The 23,192-nt window shown below is 40.2% G+C and overlaps 1 protein-coding gene across 3 annotated transcripts in view; it reads left to right on the top strand.

Annotated features, from left to right (window-relative positions):
- The window catches only part of GANC (glucosidase alpha, neutral C), a 49,152-nt gene that overhangs the window by 8,121 nt on the left and 17,839 nt on the right, over positions 1–23,192 (top strand). For 2 of the 3 annotated variants that reach the window (XM_054970914.1, XM_054970911.1), the window contains 11 exons: positions 334–382; positions 898–964; positions 1,767–1,863; positions 11,990–12,170; positions 13,595–13,627; positions 13,775–13,925; positions 14,540–14,775; positions 17,305–17,431; positions 18,366–18,445; positions 18,675–18,818; positions 21,016–21,112. In XM_054970914.1, the coding sequence (XP_054826889.1) occupies positions 334–382; positions 898–964; positions 1,767–1,863; positions 11,990–12,170; positions 13,595–13,627; positions 13,775–13,925; positions 14,540–14,775; positions 17,305–17,431; positions 18,366–18,445; positions 18,675–18,818; positions 21,016–21,112 (1,262 nt within the window). The remainder of the gene's footprint in view (positions 1–333; positions 383–897; positions 965–1,766; positions 1,864–11,989; positions 12,171–13,594; positions 13,628–13,774; positions 13,926–14,539; positions 14,776–17,304; positions 17,432–18,365; positions 18,446–18,674; positions 18,819–21,015; positions 21,113–23,192) is intronic. The other variant, XM_054970912.1, reaches the window with a different exon arrangement.

A 23,192-nucleotide genomic window follows, 5' to 3' on the forward strand; every position in this document is an offset into this window, starting at 1 on the left:
TGCGCCACCACACTGAGCTTCCTACTGCCACACCGGGCCTTCTCAGGACCTCCAGATGACTGTGCTGCTACACCAGGTCTTCTTGCCACCACAGTGGCCTCCTCAGGGCCTCCAGAGGGTCACACCACTGCGCCAGGCCTTCCTGGGCCTCCAGAGGCCCCAAGGAGGCTGCTGTGGTGGCAGGAAGACAAGCCGTGTTGCTGATAACTTGCTTTTTATCCCCATGAGTGTGCCTGCGTGGAGATAAAAAGCAAGTCATTGCCAGTACAGCTTACCTTTTATATAGTAGGATATATCTGAATAATAAGCTGACTGATTCTTTTTTAAAATTAGGAAATCTACATTGCAGGAAAAGGCAGATGGATCAGCTGACTCTTTTAAGGTAAATTTAGTTTGTTTTTGTGGGTTTTTGCTTTGGACAACTGTCCAGGAAACAGAATAATTATTGTAATTGAGAACAAATTATGGAAATCATTAAATCAGGTGATAAATGTATGGCTGATGTGATAAGAGTAAACTATTTCGTGACTGAGGTGAGTACCTAAGAGTCCAAACCAAAGAGAGGAATTCCTAGTAAGGCATAGACGATGCAGAATATTTTCCCACCTTCTGTACGTGGAAAGATGTTCCCAAATCCTATGGTGATTACAGTGCCAGCAAAGAAGAACGAACTTCCCAGATCCCAATGACTGATGTGATTAGTCGTGTCAAGAGTCCAAACCAGGCAAGATTAGGATGGCCATACACATGAGAGCCTGGTTTCGTGGCCTCAAGCTTTCCTTAGAGCTATAACATGCATCGCTGGTAGTATGGAAGGAGCTTCCATGCTTATGAACTGAAGACTTAGTTGGCAGCTTATGCAGGCAAACTACATTTTTCTTATTTTTATTCACACAGGGATATCAAGAAGACTTGGGACTGTGGGAAGACAAATTTGGTAGCTTTTTAGACATCAAAGCCAGTGGTAAGAGTAAGCATAGTATAATAATGGAAATGTTTGTGCTTTCCCTTGGCTATTACAGTAATGAACATATTCCAAAGCAGTAGGTTTGTTATTCTCCTGCAACCAGAACTGACAAATTAGGCTCTGGTTCATGAACGTTTATTCTACAATAAATTCATTAGTCTTTAAGATGCCATGAGAGTCTTTGTGAAGTTAAGCAACATTTATCCACCTTGAATTTTTGTAGAAATTGAAAATGTTTAATACTATTGGTAATATAAGACCATACATACTACTGATTACACTAATTTATATAACGTAACAGCTAAATAAATCCCATTCAAATCATATTTGAAAGTTGTTTGGTCTGAGCTATTGATTGGGTTTTTCTAATAGCAACTGACATGTTTACACAATGAGCTGGTATCAACATACTGCAGGAGGAGTGTCAGAATCTGAAAGTTAGCAATGACTGCATTGAGGAGCAGGCATGAGTTGAGATATTTATGGGGAGGTGTTAAATCTCATGACCCTTCCTTACTATGCCATGTTAAGTGCCAATATCTTCCTAGGAGACATGGCCTGCTATAAATTAAATGGAATATTCTGTATGGACTGAACAGCTTGGTCCGTTACAGCTCTGTTTCTCATTTAAATCATGACTTAGCACAACTTTCACATGTCTCTAACAGCAGTACATCTAAGAATTACAGCTGATAGAGATCTTCACTGCAGGTCAGATATGAATCAATTACTAGGCACATGTTTTCATTAGATCAGAATGCTGTTCTTAACCATAATGGTCTTAATCCTCTTCCTACAGGTCCCAGTTCTGTAGGCCTTGATTTTTCTTTACATGGATATGAGCATGTCTATGGAATACCTCAACATGCAGAGCCGCTTCTGCTTAAAAATACCAGGTAAAATTACTGGCTTTGTATTAAAAACTAGCAAGGATTCAAGTTTTCCCCAGCCCCACTGTCTTTTGATCCTAACTTTTTACAACTCTCTGCTTTCTCTTTTCCTTAGGCCATTTCTTCCATCCATCTAACCTTTCAGGTCTCTGCTCCTCAGACCAGTGCCAGCTCTGCTTCCCATCTTCCAGTTACCCTGCCTCTTGGCTTTTCCACTTAGGGCTGAACAAGATGTTAGAGATTTTGAAAGCGATTTTCCATCCCATTAAGTTTCTGTTAATAGAAACCATAGAGGGGACTAGATGGTTGCTTTATGCTGAGACCAAACTCTCTCTTGCTCCTATAAGTTTTCACTATCAGGGAAAATAGTAGCTAGAGGTGTGCAATCTGGGTTTAGGAACCAGAAAATAGGTGCATTTATGTCGATTCAGCATAATTCGGCTGTACTGGTTCCCCAGGATGAACCCAACATCCAATCTGGGTAGCCAGACTCTGCTGGGCTGAATTATCCAGCAGTGGGCAGCCACCACAGGCAGCCATGGCAGAGTTGAGCAGCTTGAAGTGAGAGGCCAGTGGTGGCAAGAGGGAAGCTGCTTGAATGGAGCCAAGCTCCACACTGCTGCAGGAAAGTGGCATGAGGCTCGTGGGGTGGAAGAAGAGGCAGCAGGCATTCCATTCTATCCGCCGCCGCGCCCCCCCCCCCCCCGCCACCAAGCTTCAAAAGAGCCTTTCAAGCTGCCACCACAGATCCACCTTTTAAACTCTCAACAAGCCGCCTCCTTGCTTGGGATTCTCTGGTTCAACATTGGGTCCCTTGCTGTTTTGTTCTGTTGGATTTTGTTGGTTAACCTTGCAAGGGAGTTTTAATATTAAACCAGAGACTTCCAAGCAAGGGGTGGGGGAACAAGCCAAGGTGTTTAAAAGCCTTAGAAACATTTTCTTCATAGGAAACAATGAAGAGTGGCTGGGGGCAGCTTGTTCAGGAGCTTGCAGAATTGGACCCCAGGGTCCAATCCTCCTGAAATTTGGGGAGCCTTTTGTAGACAGTCAGGAGTAGGTTCCATGCAGATTTGGTTGAGTTTGTTTTCAAAATGCCCCCTCCCAGCCCCCTAGACATTTCTATCATAGCTATCCCTGAAACCCGGATCTGGATCACCCAAAAAATTTTGGCGCACACCCCTAACAGTAGGGGTAGTAAAGCCGCAAAGTGCTGTGGTCTCGATGCAAATCCCCCCCCCCCAAATCTTCACAAATGCTGTGAGGGGATATGCTCTCATAGTTCCTGTGTCCTGTCTAGTAGAGCCCTTAGCTTCCCAGCTCTCAGCCGCAACCCACTCCTCCCTGCCCACATCACAAAGCCCTTGTTCTGCTTAAACCCAGTATGAAGGTTTCTCTAAGATCTGCTGTTTCTTCAGGACCCTTCATACCTTATTTCCATGTCCCCTTGCCAAATTGAAATCTGCCTGAAATTCTGTGTCATTGCATCAGCTCATCCGCTCAGTGGGCAGAGAGGGATGCTCCACAGCTGGCATATGAAAGCAACTGTGGGAGAGGCTCTGGCTTTAATATAATATATATATCAGAACTTCTCAGAGCCTACTGGCTGTTCCCTCTTCAATAGGGTACAATATGGTAAGATACACTTGTGTCAGACATAGCTAAGAAACTCCAGACAGGCCCAAACCCTCTTCAGTGTCCCCATTCCTCTCCTTTTGTGTTCCTAATACATCACTGAAGTCTTCCTTTGCTCCATTAACCTTCTGTGTGGTTTCCCATACTAGATCAAAGTAGACCCACCTTCATATGATCTCTTCAATCCAAAGGGCTTGTGCATTGGAACTATTCAGCAACCACCCAGTCCTGTAGACTTCAGACCGGTAGACTCCCACATCTAAACTTTCAGATTACCCCAGATCTTCCATCTTCTTGCAGACTATTCCTATTTAATGTAAATCCTCAGCAACATATTGAACATTACACTATATATCAGCCTGAATGTGATAAATTCTTAGCAGAATAGGCAGAGAAACGTAGAGTGCAGGAGCTTGCATTGTGAGGTTGCATGGGAGAGCAAAATGAACTTATGCTCAGCGCCTTGGTTAAGCTTTAGAAAAGAAATAAGAGTTTTTTGTTGTGTGAACACCATACATGATAGGAAAGATGAGAGATAGTTCCCTATCTAGCTATCTATTATAAAGATGCCAATAGATCGCAGGACAGAGGTCCTGCATTTTGCAGCATAGTGCAAGATGAAAGGATGGAAACTATGACAAAGAGGAAGATGAGGTGTCAGGAAGAGGAAGTCCCTCCCTAAGAATAGCATTCTACGTATCAAAGGATAGAGCCAGGGCAGTAAACAAAGTGTAAACAGATCCTTGACCTCTCTATCTTTAACTCTTTGGTTTGTCTCGCTTGGAAACCTGAGTAAGCATTAGTCCTCTTCTTACATGAACAGCAACACCATGAGAGGTAGAAGAGCTGAACCTAATTTTTTTGTTTGTTAGAAGACCAGTTCTCTTCCTGACATCTGTGCCCTAGGCAAATACCTCTTTCACACACACCCATCCAGTTGGAACGAGTCTGAGGATCATCTCATCTAATGTTACATTCACATCCATTTTAACCAATTGACCTATTATTCCTTTTATGCTTGTTTGTAGTTTTTTTACATTCTGCAAAATGTGCAATATACAGACGAGCTAGTAACAGGGTGCAGTGGGCTTGAATTGTGTATGCTTTAATAACAAGTCATAAGCATCCTTTCTAGGTTATTTTTTTTTTAGAAAAGTTTTTATTGGGTTAGGATCAATTATTTATACATTACAATCAATTTCCCCATTTTCCATTTCTAACCCCCTCCCTTCCCCCCCCCTTTTTTTGTTGACTTCCAACAGTTTTCCAACCCTTTGTCCCTTTTCCCTTACTCCTTTTAAATTCCTCTATCTAACAAATATATGGTCTCCCATTTGTTCTAAGCAATACATTCTTAACTATTTTTAATACTCTATACCCAAACTATGAGTCATTATTTCCATATTGGATAAACAATTTATCCCAATTTCCATAATTCCAATTTCAAATATTTCTATAAATCATAAACCATATAGATCATACATTCGTTTAAATCAAACAATTTGACTTATGCTCTATATGTTACTCATTCTTTTAGTTATATATAATTACTTTAATATTTCTACTTCCCTTCAATAATAATTCTATATAACTATCATCACATAATCAATCAATTTGACTCATATATATCTTCAAATAAACATATTCAGTTTGTTACATTATACCAGTCTTACCAAAAAGAAAATATTATTAGTTAATCAGTCCTTATAATTAGCCCTTATGATTAATTATTTTCTATCGATATTCTGTTTATTCGTCTATATATATCTGTATATATATCAATCTATTAATCTAACTGCTTAGAAGTTCACAATTATCTCTTCTCCCCCCCGGTAAAGTCACCCCCCTCTACATTTTATTGTACTTCAGTAGTTCTCAAACTGCCACAGTTCTCCTCCCACCTCCCATTTCTTCTCCAAATATTTTTTCAGCTTCTCCCAGTCTGTGTTAAACTGCCCTGAGTCCAGATTTCTCAGTTTTCTTGTCATCTTGTCCATTTCTGCCATGTACAGCAATTTGTAAATCCAATCTTCAATAGTTGGCACTTCTTGTACTTTCCATTTTTGCGCATACAAAAGTCTAGCTGCTGCTGTCATATAAAATATCAACGTCCTATGATGGGCTGGAATTCCCTCCATGCCCAAGTTTAGTAGCAGGAGTTCTGGGTTCTTATTTATTTGAAATTGTAAAATTTCACTCATTTCTCTTATTATTTCCCCCCAGTACTGCCATAGGTATGCATGCCATCCAAATATTTTTTTATATCCCTCTAGGGCTAGTAATTTCTTGTTCTTTAGCGTCATCCACTCTTTCAGCCACACTAGGCAGATTGCATCATGGTAAAGTCTCAAGTTGGGCAGTTGCATTCCGCCTCTTTCTTTTGCGTCTTGTAAAACTTTCATTTTCACTTGAGGCTTCTTGCCTGCCCACACAAAATCTGATATTTTCCTCTGCCATTTTTCAAATTGTTTAGAGTCTCTGATGATTGGTATTGTCTGTAGCAAAAACATTACTCTTGGTAACACATTCATCTTAACTGCTGCAATCCTACCCAACCATGACAGATTTAACCTATTCCATTTAATCAAGTCTCTATCTGAGTCCATAGTTTCTCATAATTGTTTTTGAATAGATCTATATTCTTTGCAGTCAGTTCAATTCCCAAATATCTCACCTTACTTGTTACTTCACAGTCCGTTCTTTCCATTAATAATTGTTGTTTCTGCTTAGTCATATTTTTGCATAGTATCTTTGACTTCTTTTTATTAATATAGAAACCTGCCAAGTCTCCAAACTCCTTAATCTTATCTATCACTTTTGGCATGTTCTCCAATGGGTCCTCTACAATTAACATTATATCATCCGCAAATGCTCTGACCTTGTATGAATAGTCCTTTATTTTTATTCCTCGAATTTCTTCATCTTGTCGTATTTGTATCATCAGGATCTCCAATACTAAAATGAACAACAGTGGAGACAACGGGCAACCTTGTCTTGTTCCTTTACTTATAGTCAATTTCTTGGTCGCTTCGTCATTCACCACAATTGCTGCAGTCTGGTCTCTGTAAATTTCCTTAATTGCTCTGATGAATCTTTCTCCCAATTGTAGCTTTTCCATAGTGGCAAACATAAAGTCCCAGTTTAAATTGTCAAACGCCTTTTCAGCGTCAACAAAGAAGAAACCAACCTCTTTGTCACAACGCTTGTCATAATATTCAATAGCATTAATGACTGTCCTTAAATTGTCTCTTATTTGTCTGTCTGGCAAAAAACCTGCTTGTTCCTCCTCTATAACCTCCGAGAGCCACCCCTTCAGTCTCTCCGCCAATATCTTCGCAAAAATTTTGTAGTCATTATTAAGTAACGATATAGGTCTGTAATTTTTCACGTTAGTCAAATCTTGGCCCTCTTTTGGGATCAATGATATATTCGCTTCACTCCAGGTGTCTGGAATTCTTTGATCCCTTAAAACTCCATTGATCACCTCTTTTAGGAATGGTGCCAGTTCATTGGCCATTGTCTTGTAAAATTTAGCCGTAAGTCCATCTGGCCCTGGCGCCTTTCCTAGATTTGCAGATTGTATTGCCTTACTTATTTCCTCGTCCGTTACTTCACTGTTCAATTTATTTCTCCAAGCTTCCGAGATTTCTGGAAGTTTCGTTTTCTCCAAATATGACGCTATTGATTCTTTATTTACTTCTTTCTTATTGTACAACTTAGCGTAGAATTTATAAAAGGCTCTACTAATGGCAGTCTGTTCCAAATACGTTTTATTGTCTTCACAAATTTTATTTATTATTTTCTTTTCCCTTCTCTTCTTCAATTGCCATGCCAGGTATTTCCCAGGTTTATTTGCACCTTCAAATGCTTTCTGATTCAGTCTTTTAAGGTTCCACTCCAATTCTTTATTACTCATTGCTGTTAGCTGTTCTTGGAGTATTTTAATTTCCTGATATATTTTCTTTTTCCCTGGTCTCTTTTTTAACTGTGTTTCTTTGGCTTTTATTTTTTCCTCGATCTCTTGTCTTTTCTCCTCTTTCTTCTTTCTTGCTCTACCATTTAAGTCCATTAGTATGCCCCTTATAACCGCCTTGTAAGCATCCCAGACTTTGTCAGTTGGTACTTCTTTGTTCACGTTATATTGTATGAAGCACTTTGTCTCTCTTCTCAATATCTCCATGTTCTCTCCTTCTTGTAGCAAGTCCTCATTTATTCTCCATGCTTTCCTTTTTCTCCTTTTCCCTAGTTTCCACATAATTGGGTTGTGATCTGAGCCTACCATCGGCATTATTTCTACCTCCTTAGTCCATAACGCTAAGTCTTTTGAGGCCCAGATCATGTCAATTCTTGATAATGTAGAGTGCCTTGCAGAATAAAAAGTAAACTGTCTGCTTTTAGGATATTCTCTCCTCCATACATCTTCGAGAGTCTCTTGTTGAGTCAACTCAAAAAAAAGCTTTGGTAATAATCCTCTTTTCTTTTGTGCCGTTGTTGTCTTTTTGTCTAATTCCAAGTCTGTCACTCCATTGAAGTCTCCAGCAAGAATTATCTGGTCATATGAAAGATCATCTAAATGCTTCCTCAAATCCTCAAAGAAGCTTTCTTTTGCACCGTTAGATGCATAAACTCCGACTACCAACACTCTCTTTAAATTCCAAGTACATTCCACTGCTACAAATCTGGCTTCCACATCTTTCATTACAAATTTTGGCTGTAGCTCCTCTTTTACATAGAACACCACTCCTCTTTTTTTCTTGCTTGAGGCTGCTACAAAGTCCTTGCCCAATTTTCCCAATTTTAAATATTTTACATCCTGCTTTCGAATATGAGTCTCTTGCAAACAAACAATGTCACATTTTTGTTTTAATAGCCAGTGGAAAATATTTTTCCTCTTATTCGGTGAGTTTAGTCCATTTACATTCCAAGATAATACTTTACACTCCATACTCATAATCTTGTTGGTAAGTCCTTTTCATTGTCCCTTATAAATCGCTCCATCTCCCGCTCAGATCTAATGCGCTTTTTGGCGCCTCCAAATTCAAAGGACAAACCTTCTGGAAGCTCCCATCTGTACCTGATTTTCATGTCCTTCAACATCTGGATTAGCGCTTTATATTTTTTCCGATCTAGTAACACTGATCTGGGTAATTCCTTCATTATGATAATTGTCTTGCCATCGATCTCCAATGGATCTTGAAACTGTTTAGTCACAATCTTCTCTTTCATGTTTCGTGTTGTAAATTGCACAATCACATCTCTTGGTACTTTCCTCTGGGTTGCAATTCTCGAGTTCACGCGATATGCCACATCAAGGATAGCCACAACTTCCTCCTCCTCCTTCCCCAGGTACTCAGCTAACACCTCAGTCATCTGTTCTTGCGCTGTCTTTCCTTCTATCTCCGGCAAACCGCGAAATCTGAGCTGCTTCTCCATGTGTCTACTTTCCGCAACCGCCATCCTTCCCCTCATCAGTCTCATCTCTGTTTGTTGCGTGTCTGCTAAGTTCTCCATCGCTCCTTCTACTGTTTTAACTCTCTGCTGCGTTCCTTGTAATTCATTTTGTATTGTTTCCATACCTTTCTTCACTTCTGACAGCTCCGATTTTACTTCTGACAGCTCCGATTTTACTGTCTGTTTAACCTCTTTGATCAGCTCCAATTTCATGTCCTTAAATTCTTTAATCACCTCTAAAAGTTTTTTGTCCAGATTTTCTATTGCCGATTGCCACTCTTTTTTCGACATCGTGGGGCTTGCTTTAGCTCGCTCCCACGAGTCCGCTCTCTTCCTTAACTCCGTGGCGTTAAATTTAATACCTTTTTTGTTTCAAATGTCCCGGTCTTCTTGCATAAATTAGTTTTTAAAGAGTCCAAAATGTCGGGCGTCTTTTCTCTATGGTCTCTCTATGGTTTTATAATCCAAAATGGCCTACTTCCTTTTCCGCTGAAGCCGCGACCCTTCCCCTTTCAAAAATGGCGATTCCCTTCTTCCTGCCCTCCAGCAAGGGCCGCTTCTCTCCAGCCACTCTATTGTTATTACGCACTTCCTGTCTCCCGTCTTCCCACAGCAGATCTCGCGATGGTGTCTTTTTCTCACAGCTCCATAACCACAGGTATTCAAAACAATAGTCCAATTTCTTTAATAACTTCTTTAAACTTAGTCTCTTTTCAAATGCAACTCTTGCCGAGTCTTCCCCTCCTTTTCATTAATCTGTTGCAGTTTAAAAGTTTACTTTTTTTCCTCTCTGTTTTTATCAATCTGTCCCGTATCGGAAGATAGTGATCTTTACCTTCTCATTCACTTTTCTCGGGTTGTAATCGCTGTTTCGATTTTCACTTCTCCTCTCCACTTCTTCCCCCCAATCGAAGCTTGGGTATGTAGGTCTTATGCCAGCCGAATTGGCCCCAGAACTGCCGCAGAGATTGTAGCCGACCCGTCGCAGGGTGGGACCTCAAGGATCGGGAGGGGACCCGTTGTGTAGAGCCCCCCCTCGTCCGAGATCTAGCTCACCCTAGGGTCTCGAGCGTTCTTTGCCTGCTCTCCGCCTGAGAGCAGTCGGCCGCGGGCTATTTTCACCCCGCCGGCCGCTTAAAACGGCAGTCCGGTCAGCTCCGCAAATGGAGCTGCTTCAGACCTCCATGGATCCCAAACCGGAAGTCCATCCTTTCTAGGTTATAAGCCTCACTGAACAGGTCTTACATCTGAGTAAACATGTTTCAGATTGTGCTGAAAGTATAATACCCGAGCAAAAGTAATCTGATTGGCAGCAGGAGCTATACACAGCCAACTATACACAAAGCAAGATAAATGACAGGCTATGCTTAATCCTGGTTATTAAGAAACCACACAATACCAGGACACCACTATAACGAATGTACATATATTCCTGTCCACATGTAAAAGTGCAAAGTGCAAAGTGCAATGTGTTCAAATATATACAATACAGAAATACACAGTATAATCATATACAGCACATATGTTATTCAAACAAGTCTTTACAGTCCGTATAGTTCCTTGCTTTCATTTAAAGTGCAACATGCAAAAAAATTTTTATATGGAAGCCCATGGAGAGAATTGTGGAAGATGTAATAACATTCCCAGTCCCAAAATTCAAGATTTGTCCGACAACGCCGACTGGGATATGCAGAAAGCAAGAGTACATGATCTCCATATTAAGTCCATACGGTGTCAAAGTATTAAGTTGAAAAATCCACTTGGATTCCAACCGCATAAGTAATTTACCTATATCCCCTGTATGAGGGCAATCCAAATGTTCAATGACTGAAACCCTGAAATCATGGTATAGGTGATTACACTGTTGAAAATGTCCAACCAGGGGTGCTTCTATCACTCCATTCCTAATCCTCGATAAATGCTCCTGAATTCTTACCCCCTTAGGATAAGAATTGAACATTTGGATTGCCCTCATACAGGGGATATAGGTAAATTACTTATGCGGTTGGAATCCAAGTGGATTTTTCAACTTAATACTTTGACACCGTATGGACTTAATATGGAGATCATATACTCTTGCTTTCTATGAAAATTGGCAACTTGGGCTGCAAGTTGTTTCATGACTCAGTACCCTCCAGCTGGCTCTAGTTAGTACATTGATTGATTCGGCCCCAAATTGAGTTATATACACAGTTGCTGTTTATTCAATCATGAGTCCGTTAACACCACCTTCTTCTCAAGCCCTCAAAGAATGAGTTTGGTTCTTGCAATTTTCTGTAAGTAAAAAGTCATTGTATTGTGTATATATTGCTAATTGTGATTTATTTTGGCTGTGTAATTCATTTTATTTTACACTTACAGTGTATCCAGTCTGAATTTTTGTATGCCCAAGATGAAGTGAGTTCTCTCACGAAACGGGTTAATGACAATTGCCTGCATATCCCCGTCGGCGTTGTTGGACAAATCTTGAATTTTGGGACTGGGAATGTTATTACATCTTCCACGATTCTCTCCATGGGCTTCCATATAAAAATTTTTTTGCATGTTGCACTTTAAATGAAAGCAAGGAACTATACGGACTGTAAAGACTTGTTTGAATAACATATGTGCTGTATATGATTATACTGTGTATTTCTGTATTGTATATATTTGAACACATCGCACTTTGCACTTTTACATGTGGACAGGAATATATGTACATTCGTTATAGTGGTGTCCTGGTATTGTGTGGTTTCTTCGCAACAATTGTTCCAGGGCCGCCCGTGGTTTTTCCCCTAATCCTGGTTATTGGCAAATATTGCAGAGTTTTATTAGACTCTGCAATGACATCACTAAGCCTAAATGTAATCCTTATAACAGAGTCCATTGATAGCATACATTATTATTGTAGCTAGCTGCTTCTCACTGAACCCTAACTGTTAGCCTTCTAAAGCAGTGATTAAAGTTATTATCATGTCCATCTCTGGCACTGGCCAAAACTAAATAGCACTGTTACATCCAGAATAAAAAAGTATTCTACTCCAAAAATAGACCTATCTGTCTGTTCCAGTGATGATGACGTCTACCGGCTTTATAACCTGGATGTCTTTGGATACAAGATCCACAGCAAAATGGGCATTTACGGCTCAGTGCCATTGCTCTTGGCACACAAGCCAGGTAGAACCATTGCGGTCTTCTGGCTCAATTCCTCTGAAACTCTATTGGAGATTGCTACCAAAGCTGCCGTGGAGGTGAGCATTGCACTGGAAATCTTGGTCAGGTGGTAGTAGCATGAAAGTGGTGTGGCTACATTCTCAATGTGTATCCTATAGAGCAGATGTTGAGTTGGGACACCCCCCTCAGTCTGGAGCACTTAAGGATGGTTCAGGTGATTTGGTGTGGCATGATAGATGCCTTTTTAAAAAACCACATGTAAAGGTTCAGGCAATGAAGCAAGCAGTATTCCCCACATGTACCCTGCTTCCATCTGTTTCCAAGCAATAGGGGAATACGTTTCGGTTACCTCACAGCTTACCTAGAAGCTACAGATGACTAGTTCTACATGCAATTGCAGCAGCACTAGAAATTCTCCTTGAGGGCTACAGTTGGGAATGGTGTAATCAAATTTGTTTAATAAAATATTTATATTAAAATATTTATACCCCAACTTTCTCTGAAGACTCAAGGTGACTTACACCAGGTTGCAGTAATGATAAAATCAACATAAAAATTGCATCAATACATACAACAAATGCCCCCCACCCAGAAAAACCCTAGCTATTATACATAGAACTACACAGGATATACATTAGAGGTATGATTTATCACCAGCAGATACTTTACATTTTTCTTGCTGTGTCTTAAGGTGTCACCTTTTTGGAAAACTGTAGTTCATTTTGCTAATGAAATAAGTGATGAAGTAAAATACTTGTTGAACCTAAAATAATTTTAGAAGATGATTTGAAGGATGTTGTTTCTTCAAGCATGGGGTTGAGTCTGAGTTTATTCACAGCTGCCGAAAGTGATTATAGCCGCAGACTGGAAATAATTAGAACCTTCTTCGATGTTGGTTTATTAAAATTTGGGAATATTGACCTATTAACAAAATTAACTTACCGAGGAGTAGCTTCCTATATATAAATAAATTTAATTAAAATTGAATTATATTTATTACATTCTGGAATGAGAAAATAAGTGACAGGTTTGATCCATTTCCCTTTTATGAACTACTCTGAATATCGCTGCCTCTTTTTATGAATCCTTGTGTATTGTATTTTCTTTTTATGAATTAAAAATACATATATAAAGAACAACCTGAAGATTCACAGCAGCCATTACAGCTCTTCATGTAGGTGCTCTTGAGCTGAAGAGCCAGAATTATTTTTGCTTATTTACATTTGGTGTCTTGGTTTTGCTCCAAGCTCTGAAATCTCTCCATCATTTTGAGTCGTGGGATGTGATTTGACTTTCCATCTGACTGGACACATCACAAACTTTGGAGTTGGAATCCAGAAGAGTAATGCTTCCCAGGCATATGATTTTCAGACTTGAGTTAATTCAGATAGGTCAAATACTGTGTGATAGAATTCTATTGTTTTGACCTCTGAACCTCGCTTCATGTTGTACTTGTCAGTATTGTGAGATGTCTTAACATAGTTTGCCTTCTTTGTAATAGGAACAGAGCAGCTCAGCTTTATTCACTTCAACTGTAAGTACGTCCCCTTTGTTGAACAGCAGACCCAGTATGCGTTCTCTGTGCCTACCCTATAAAACCTCTTGTTTCTAGCATCTTTCCCTGGCATGACTCATTTTTGCACCATCCTTTCTCTGAGGTTTGGTTTTGTTTCTTTCAAAGGCTGAGCTCTCTAGAACTCCAGACCTCTCAAAGCAGAGAGTGCTGCCCCAAACTGATGTGCGTTGGATGTCAGAAAGTGGAATCATTGATACTTTCATCCTAATGGGTCCTCATCCTTTCGATGTTTTTAAGCAGTATGCACAACTGACAGGTACTGTTCTACAGGGAAAATGCAGTATTCCGTATTTATTCCCATACAGCCCCCACACATCCTCCAAAGGACAAACAAATTGTAAACATTAGAAGAGGTTCCACATGTGTGAAAGTAAAGGAAAAACTCTGTTTACGAGCAGTTAAAATACGAAGCCATTGTTGTTACAATACAGCATTGTGAGCAAGTGTTTTTTTAAAGAGTAGCAGCCCACAAACCATTTCATTAGTCCATTTGTCTATCTGTACCCCAAAGTCTTACAAGGCAGTGGCAAGTCTGACTTCCTAGTCAGCCAGAAGGATGCCTGGGACAAGTGAAAAACCTAACTCCTACTTGCAAAGCTGCATTGATAGCTTGAAGCAGTGTGATTGTGAATTAGCTTTGCAGTCAGCTTTATTGCCTCAAAATGAGGAAATGTTCTATGACATTTGCATTTCAAAGGTCTCTGCCTGTGCACTTTTCATGCATCCAGTTTAGTGGCGTAGCAGCTACTTTACATAGATTTCTCTACTATCAGGCATGCACTAACACAGTAAGAGCCAAATTAAAGGATGCATCATTGGTGGCATCACATTTAGATTTGTTGAAAGGATTTTGTGCTTTCCTCTCCTTAGGCACTCAGTCCCTGCCTCCACTCTTCTCCCTTGGCTATCACCAGTGTCGCTGGAACTATGAAGATGAGAATGATGTAAAAGAGGTTGATGCAGGTTTTGATAAGTTTAACATCCCGTATGACGTTATATGGCTTGACATTGAGCACACTGATGGCAAACGGTACTTCACTTGGGATAAGAAGAAGTTCTGCAATCCTGATAGAATGCAGAAGGAGCTTATGAAGAAGAAACGTAAGGTAAGTAGTGCAAGAATAACAAGGATAATTGTCTTGGAGGTCTGTTTATTTATTTATGTCATTTATAGTCTGCCTTTCTCACTGAGACTCAAGGTGGATTACATAGCCTGAGATTAGTACAATCAGTATCGAGGACATTTCCATACAGTGTCAAGGACATTTCCACAACATTGTCATAGGATTTTACAAAGACACAGCATTAGCAAGGATCCAATACAGAGTTGAAGAATTGCTGAAACAGAACATAAATCGATTCTAGGACTGACATTAGATAACATAAAGCACAGGTAGTATATAGGAGTAAATATTCGAGCAATGGGTAAGATGCAAGGCAACACAGTGGTGAAGGCCATGGTCCCCAACTCATTAGTGAAGCATTTGAGACCCCCTCCCTACAATACTTCATTCCTATCTGAGTAAAAAGCCTTTTTGAATAATTCAGTTTTGCATCGTTTGTGGAAAGCCAGGAGAGTGGGGGCTTTCCTGACCTCCTCAGACAGGTCGTTCCACAGGGTAGGGGCCACCACAGAGAAAGCCCATGTACGAGCTGTTGTTGATTTCGCCCATGTGCAGCCTGGCACCTGCAGGAGACCCTGTTCAGATGAGCAAAGCTGCCATGGAGGAACATAGGGAGGGAGGCAGTTCCGTAGGTATGCCGGATCAAGGCCATGAAGAGCTTTGTATGTAATAACCAGTACCTTGAATTGAGCACGGTAACTGATAGGAGTGACTGTAGAATGGGTGATGTTCATGCTCCTGTTTGCTCCTGCTAACAGTCGAGCCACAGCATTTTACACCAATTGGAGCCTCCTAGTTAACTTAGATGGGAGACCAATGTATAGTGGATTACAATAGTCGAGTTTTTATGTTACCATAGCATGGATCCAGGCAGCCAGGTTGGGCGTGTCAAGGTAAGAAGCCATCTTCCAGGCTTGAGTGAGATTGTAGTAAGCATTTTTTGCAGCTGCCTTAACTTGTTTTTTTAGTAGTAGCGCTGGATCCAGTATAACCCCTAGGCTCTTAACTGAGTCTGCAAGGGTCAGACAAACTCAATAGAAAGTGGAGTTCGTCTCATATGGCTTCCATGTGCAGGAGAGTCTGTTTATACCAACCATATGATTAGTTGTTTTAAGGGAGTTCTTCCCCACAAGCTCTCAGCTAAAAGGGCCCCCAAATTCAAAACAATAACAGTCTGCAGAATAAAAATCCCATACTATCTTTTAAAAAATAACAATAGCATGTAGATGATAAACACCACAGTCTAAAAAACTGATTCTCAGAATGTTCTTGAGAACACTTGTTTGAAAGTGTCCCCCCATCTCAAAGTCATCAAGCACTACTGTAGAAAGAATTGACAGCTCTTTTGCTATGGAAAAAAAAAATTAGTTGGCAAGAATTTGGAAGCACAAAATTGTCCCTTTTGTTTCAAAGTTATTGTGATAACTATGGGAGATGTTAACCATGAGTAATATCACTTCACACTTTAAAGAAACAGTAAACCTTTTTTTTTTTACAGAAGCCATTCTCTGTAAAATGTTTACCCTTTCTATACAGTACAGACTCTACCAACGATTTTTTTGCAAAAGACCAGCTAGATGATGTTCTATATTAATCTGTGGAATTGTTAAAGGCTGCAGTAAGTAAAGGTAAAAGTAGTTCCCCTGTGCAAGCACCAAGTCATTACTGACCCATGGGGGGATGTCACATCAGGATGTTTTCTTGGCAGACTTTTTTGTTACGGGGTGGTTTGCCATTGCCTTCTCCAGTCATCTACACTTTAATAATAATAATAATAACATTTGATTTATATACCGCCCTTTCAGGACAACTTAATGCCCACTCAGAGCGGTTTACAAAGTATGTCATTATTATCCCCACAACAAAACACCCTGTGAGGTGGGTGGGGCTGAGAGAGCTCCAGAGAACTGTGACTAGCCCAAGGTCACCCAGCTGGCTTCAAGTGGAGGAGCAGGGAATCAAACCCGGTTCTTCAGATTAGAGTCCCGTGCTCTTAACCACTACACCAACCTTTACCCTCAGGAACCTGTGCACCCATTTTACCAACCTCGGAAGTTTGGAAGGCTGAGTCAACCTTGAGCTGGCTATTTGAACCCCAGCTTCCGCCAGGATCGAGCTCAGGCCATGAGCAAAGCTTGGGCTTCAGCACTGCAGCGTACCACTCTGTGCCATGGGGATTTCTAAAGAACATCTAAACATTTTGTTCCTTTGACATATGACAGACCCAAATTACTACTTATAATCCATTTCTCTAATTGTTGAGCTTGAATATTATAACCACTTTTTCTGTATATTGCTGTCCAGTAAGATTGCCTTTATCACAGTTGTTTTTGTATTAGATGTCAGAATATAAAAATGAAAAGTAAATTGGCATTTTAAAGAAAAGGTTGTTTTACTTTTCATTCAGGTAGCTTTAGCACCGCCTTGCATGTTTGAATTGGCTCAAAACCTTTCCTCCAGCACATTGAACAGTTAACATTGATGCATATCCTGTTTCTCTTTTACTGGCAGCTGGTTGTCATTGTGGACCCCCATATCAAGGCTGATCCTCAATATGCCATATACTTGCAAGCCAAAGAAAAGGGGTATTTTGTAAAAGATCGTACAGGCAGGGATTTTGAGGGCATCTGTTGGCCAGGTAATAAGCTCACTGTGTGTCTCTGCAAATTCTGTTGTAAAAGAGTGCAGAAAAAAGTTAATACTGTTTTTCTTCAAAAATAATGTAATGAAGCTCAACACATATGTTTGTTTTTTATAAAATGTTTTGTCAGCATCCTTTTTCCTTCTCAGCATTTATTAAGTGTTGTTAGCATGTGTGGGTTACTTGGAGCCAATAAACAGTGCCTAGTTACTGTATACCTCTTATAGTAGAACCTTAAACTGGGTTACATTCTTCTAAGCCCATTGACTTCAGTGGACTGTTACAGCAGTCCTCCTAATTAGATCTGTTCAGAATCCTACAGTACAAAATAAGCATGTGACCTGTCAAGTGTAAAAAGTTCACACCTGTTTGCACAAAGCTTTAAAAACAAAACCAAGTAAGACCTCAGATGCAGCAGCCCAGTCATTTTCAGACTGCCATGTCTTATGTTTTTAAAAGAGAAAATACATGATTCTGTACCTCAGTGTTCTTTGTACTTGATAGGGCTCTTGCCATTTTATTCTCTGGTTAGCAACATACAAAATGTAAAATGAGAATTACAGTTGCTACTAATATCAAAGGTATGCTAGGACCATTCAGAGCACAGAATTTTCCTTGATTTTGTCTGGGTTTATAATTCACATTAGATGGTAATAAAATTACACAGGCTAAATGTATTGGCAAAGTTTTTGTTACTTTAATTTTCTTTAACTTAAAAAAAAAAGTTCCCTCTTTTATTTCTCACAATGCAATCCTATATAGATTTATTCCAGTCTATGACCATTGGACTGAAGTAACTCTGCTTAGGATTGCACTGGCAGTGCCTGAAGAACCTACAATAGCAAAAGCTTCTGAGATACAGCTTTGTTTGCTTAACATTCAATAGCACTGAATTTAGATGCTACAAGTGTACTTTTCCTCAAATCTGTAGGTCTTTCATCTTACCTGGATTTTACCAGTCCTGATGTCAGAGAATGGTATGCAGATCAATTTGCCTTCAAAAATTATAAGGTTTGTACTGTTCTCTTAGAATCCTGTGTGGCAGAAATAAGAAAAAGAAATAGAAAGCCACAGCAGTTTTAAAAAGGAAGTTGCACTCTGAGTTCCTTGGAGAAAGGGTGAAATAAAAATGTGATGAAGAGAAAAGGTTTAATATATGTTTTTGTGGAATGTAACCATAGACTTTTTGTTTAGTGGATTGAGTCAGCAGTTTAAATGTAACTGGGATGCTGCTTTGCAGGATTCTTCTGAGATCCTTTTTGTCTGGAATGATATGAATGAGCCTTCAGTCTTCAGAGGGATAGAATTAACCATGCAGAAGGATGCTGTCCACCATGGTGGATGGGAACACCGAGAGGTTCATAATCTCTATGGTTTTTACCAGGTATGAAATTTACAAATGAGGAAGTTCAACTGGTGTGCCATTTTTTTAACTTTTATTTCTTCTTGTTTTTTAAAAAAAACTTTTAACATAATATAGAAACTATAGATGTCATAGTGGCACACACAAAATAACTTTTCTCTGAAATTTTTGTCTGTCTTCTCTGACGTATATAAAATCTATCACTTTAACCACTACAACACTATCCCAGTGTCTCTCAGGCAACCACACCATTATTGATGGTAGATACACATTTTCCCAATTACAAACAATTTGCATTTTCATACCTATTGAAAGATGAGCAGTTTATATAACCAGGCAAAGCAGGGAGTGATTCAGATCTAAGGGAGCTATGCCTCCAGTCATTTCTCCAAAAAAAGTAATATATCAGTGATGCTACATTTTGTGCAGGTTACTCTTCAATTCAAACATAGCTAGGAGAAGCATATAGAAGGAAGCTTCCATAAACAAATCACCTGCTGGGTTAGAAAGCACTGCTGTAAAAGAGATGCACTTTTGAAAGCAAGTTACCTATCTTCATTGAATTCCTTTCAGTAGGGTGTTCATTTGGATATGCAGCTGTACACATACACATGTGGATGTGCATCAAGTGTGCATTCAAATGCACATCCTGTCAAATGTAGTGCAATTAAGCCTGGATTCAAATACACATTCTGGTCTGCTTGTGTACCTGCATCTGCCTAAGGCCAAGTTGGCCATAACCATGTAGAAGTTTCATTTGGGAAAAGAAAATTAAGGAATTCCTTGATAGAAGTTAGAGCTGGAATCACGACCAGAAGTTTTGTTAGTAAACAGAATTTTCTCCATATAAACCTTACCTGTCCACTCCAATCATTTCCAGAGGCTCTGCTTCAGATGTCACTGCCATCTGAGGTTAGACAAGTGGCAAACCAAGGAGGGCCAGGGCCTTCTCAGTCATGGCACCAACACTTTGGAACTCCCTCCCCAGGGTTGTTAATCTGTCCCCCTCTGTTGCTGCCCTCCCTAGTGGATGAATACTTTTTTGTTTTATCTACCCCACCTCAAATAACTGTTAATGGCCCTCCTCCCTGTTCTTGGTGTTGTGTGTGTGTTTACTGAACTATTTTTATACTGTTTTAAATGTTTTAAATTTAAATTGTTTAAAAAGTTTTAATTTTTTTAACATTTTAATGTTTTATGCCATAGAGATTCTGTTTGTGTAGAAAGATGACTTTAAATGTTTTAAATAAATTTCAGATCCTGGTCTTTCCCTTAATAGATTGTATTAAGTTTGTCTTATCTGAAAGAACTGGTACATATGTGGTTTATAGGTGTCATAGATGCAGCCAGAACCTACTATGATTTTCTAGTATTGCATTTATTATGTTCTGTAACTCAGTATTGTGATCTTATTGGCTAGTAATTTATTTTCTTAATTTCTTTGTTATAGAAAACTGCCATTTATGGTGCTTAGCCTGGGTTGAAGCTTTACTTAAAAAACCCCTGTTATTTGCATATAAAAGATCTTCCCGAGTCTGGCTGATCCTTGACAGCAGGGAGCGATGCATACCCTTCCAGAGGTCTCAGACTGAAAGAAGAACAGGTTTCATTCAGTCTCGCCTCCTGACCCTGCTCCCTTCAGTCAGAGAAGCAAGAGCTCATGTCCTCCTTGGTTGATTTCCCTTTGCCTTATGAGGGGCCTGGCCTCACCCCTTTGATGCCTCTCCCCTTCTGGAACTCCCATGAGATCTGAGCAATTCCATTCCATTGCCCCCACATCTCACCTTTGACTCATCCATTCATTTCTCCTCCACCAGCTCAAGATTGTCTCCCAGTTGATTTTCAGGTAGCAGGCTGTTAAAGGGCCAGTCACTTCTAACCAGATGGTCAGAAGGTTGAACTCTGCATGTGCTGCTAATTTGGTGAGTCATCACTGAACATGACTCCTCGTATCCCTTTGGAGTCAGGTCCCTGACAATGTCTCATCATTTTTAACCAGGATCAGAGCTTTCACAAATCAGCCTGATAGGCTCATTTGCTTACTGCATATATTATAAGAAGGTTTTCATAATGTTTTTTTTCTATTTATTGCTAGTTTAAAGTAATCCAGCCTTCCTTGAATCCAAAAATGTTATTTCTGACCCAAACTCTATAGGAGTATAACAGTTTTGGTAAGTAGAAATAATTTCTTTACTAGTAACAATCTTGTGCATTTCAGCAAATGGCAACTGCAGAAGGACTGATCAGGCGCAATGGGGGGCTGGAGAGGCCCTTTGTCCTCACACGCTCTTTCTTTGCTGGATCACAGAGGTATGGTAGGTATAGGGGAAAACTGCTTGCTTAATACATAGCATGATGATATTTTTGTCTAAAATGCTTTTATTTGTTAATATAGTTATTTGTTATTTATAGTCTTTCTTACTGAGACTTGAAGCTGATTACATAAGGAGAAATTAGTACAGTCAATATCAAGGACATTTCAATAAACAATGCTATAGGGTAAATAAATGCCAGTTTACAAATACATAACATTAACAAAAATCCAATACAGAGTTGAAGAAATGCTGAAACAGAGCATAAGAAATTGTAGGACTGACATTCGACAACATAGAACTACCCAGTAGGGTCATACTGAAAGCAACAGGTAGTACATAGGAGCGCATACTTAAAACAACAGATAGGACATAAGGCAACATAGTGGTGAAGTCTATGGTCCCTAACTTGTTAGTGAAGCTTCTCTTTGTGACCACCTCCCTACAAAATTGCCCTCCTATCTGTGTAAAAAAGCCCTTTGTAATAATTCGATTTTGCATCGTTTGCAGAAAGCCAGGAGAGTGTGGGCTCTTTTGACCTCCTCAGGCAGGTCATTCCATTGGGCCACCACAAAGAATTCATGTGTACAGACAGCTGTTGATTTCACCCATGTGCAGGATGGCACCTGCAAGAGACCCTATTCAGATGAGCAAAGCTGCCATGGAGTAACATAGGGAGAGAGGCAGTCCCATAGGTTTGCCGGACCAAAGCCATGAAGAACTTTGTATGTAATAACTAATATCTTGAACTGAGCACGGTAACTGATGGGTAGCCAATGGAGCAACTGTAGGATGGGAGTGATATTCATGCTCCTGCTCACTCCTGATAACAGCCAAGCTGCAGTGTTTTGCACCAACTGGAGTCTCCTAGTTAACTTAGATAGGAGACCTATGTATTCTGCATTACAGTAGTTAGGTCTTAATGTTACCATAGCATGGATCCAGGTGGCCAAATCAGCCATGTTGAGGTAGAAAGCCATCTTCCAGGCTAGAGTGAGATTGTAGAAAGCATTTTTTGCCGGTTGCGTTAACTTGCTTTTGTAGTCCAGTATACCCCTAGGCTCTTAACAGAGGTGTTTTATGCATGGTCACTTTACAGCATTTCAGAATTATTCTGCTTCCTATGTTCTCCTGACTTCTGCACCTGCAAGGGAGTCATAGGAAGCAGAAACGGGTTTTGTCCGTGTTTTCCCCGGTTTTTACCCTGTACACATTGTGCAAAATTTTTTTAAGCTGCCGCGCTGCTAGCATGCGTTCTCTCTGTGTAGAATCAAATACTCCCATTCTGCTTCTCCTCCCCCCTTGCTTCCTTTCACAGGAGCTGATTGGTCTATCCGAGGGTAACCGCACCCACTTTCCTCAGCTCCCGGAACCTTTCTTCCGCCCTTTTTTTTGTTTAATGAAAGCATAGTAATGCTGCAGCGTTAACCACCAGATTAATATGCTTAAGCAGACCCAACTCAGGTGAGCTTGTTGTGTTAGTGACTACCATCTTCTAGCTTTTTTTTTTTTGACATAGAAGTTTAAAAGGTTTCCACAGAACTACCCGAGTGTACATCAGCTGCACTGCCCAGCCGCGCTGACCACTTTTACAAGAGAGCTCAGCATCAAGTTGGCTTGTAAACATGGAAGAGGAGGGACCTGCATCCCAGTATGGGAGACAGCCATCTGCTGCACTCCGCCCTGCCCCAGGAGGAAAACCCGAACGGGCTTTAAACAGCATTCCTCTTTAAGTAAAATTGCTTGCCATCAAGGAAACCCCAAGCAAGAGCTCTCTTGCAAAAATCCACTCCGCTTGGGTTTTCCCTTGATGACAAGCAATTTTACTTTCTCCTATACTGGGATGCAGGTCTTTCCCTGCCACCCCCCCCCCCCATGTTTATAAGCCAACTTGATGCTGCAGCCGTATACTTGACTCCTAGATGGCAAGCAATTTTACTTAAAGAGGAACGTTGTTTAAAGCCCACTTGTGGTTTCCTCCAAGGATCGAGTGGAGGCCTTTCTCCCATACTGGGATGCAGGCTTCCCCACCTTCCATATTTACAAGCCAACTTGATGCTGCAGCCATATGCTTGTACATGTA

Source organism: Eublepharis macularius, chromosome 2 (assembly GCF_028583425.1).
Source record: "Eublepharis macularius isolate TG4126 chromosome 2, MPM_Emac_v1.0, whole genome shotgun sequence".
Classification (NCBI taxonomy): domain Eukaryota; kingdom Metazoa; phylum Chordata; class Lepidosauria; order Squamata; family Eublepharidae; genus Eublepharis; species Eublepharis macularius.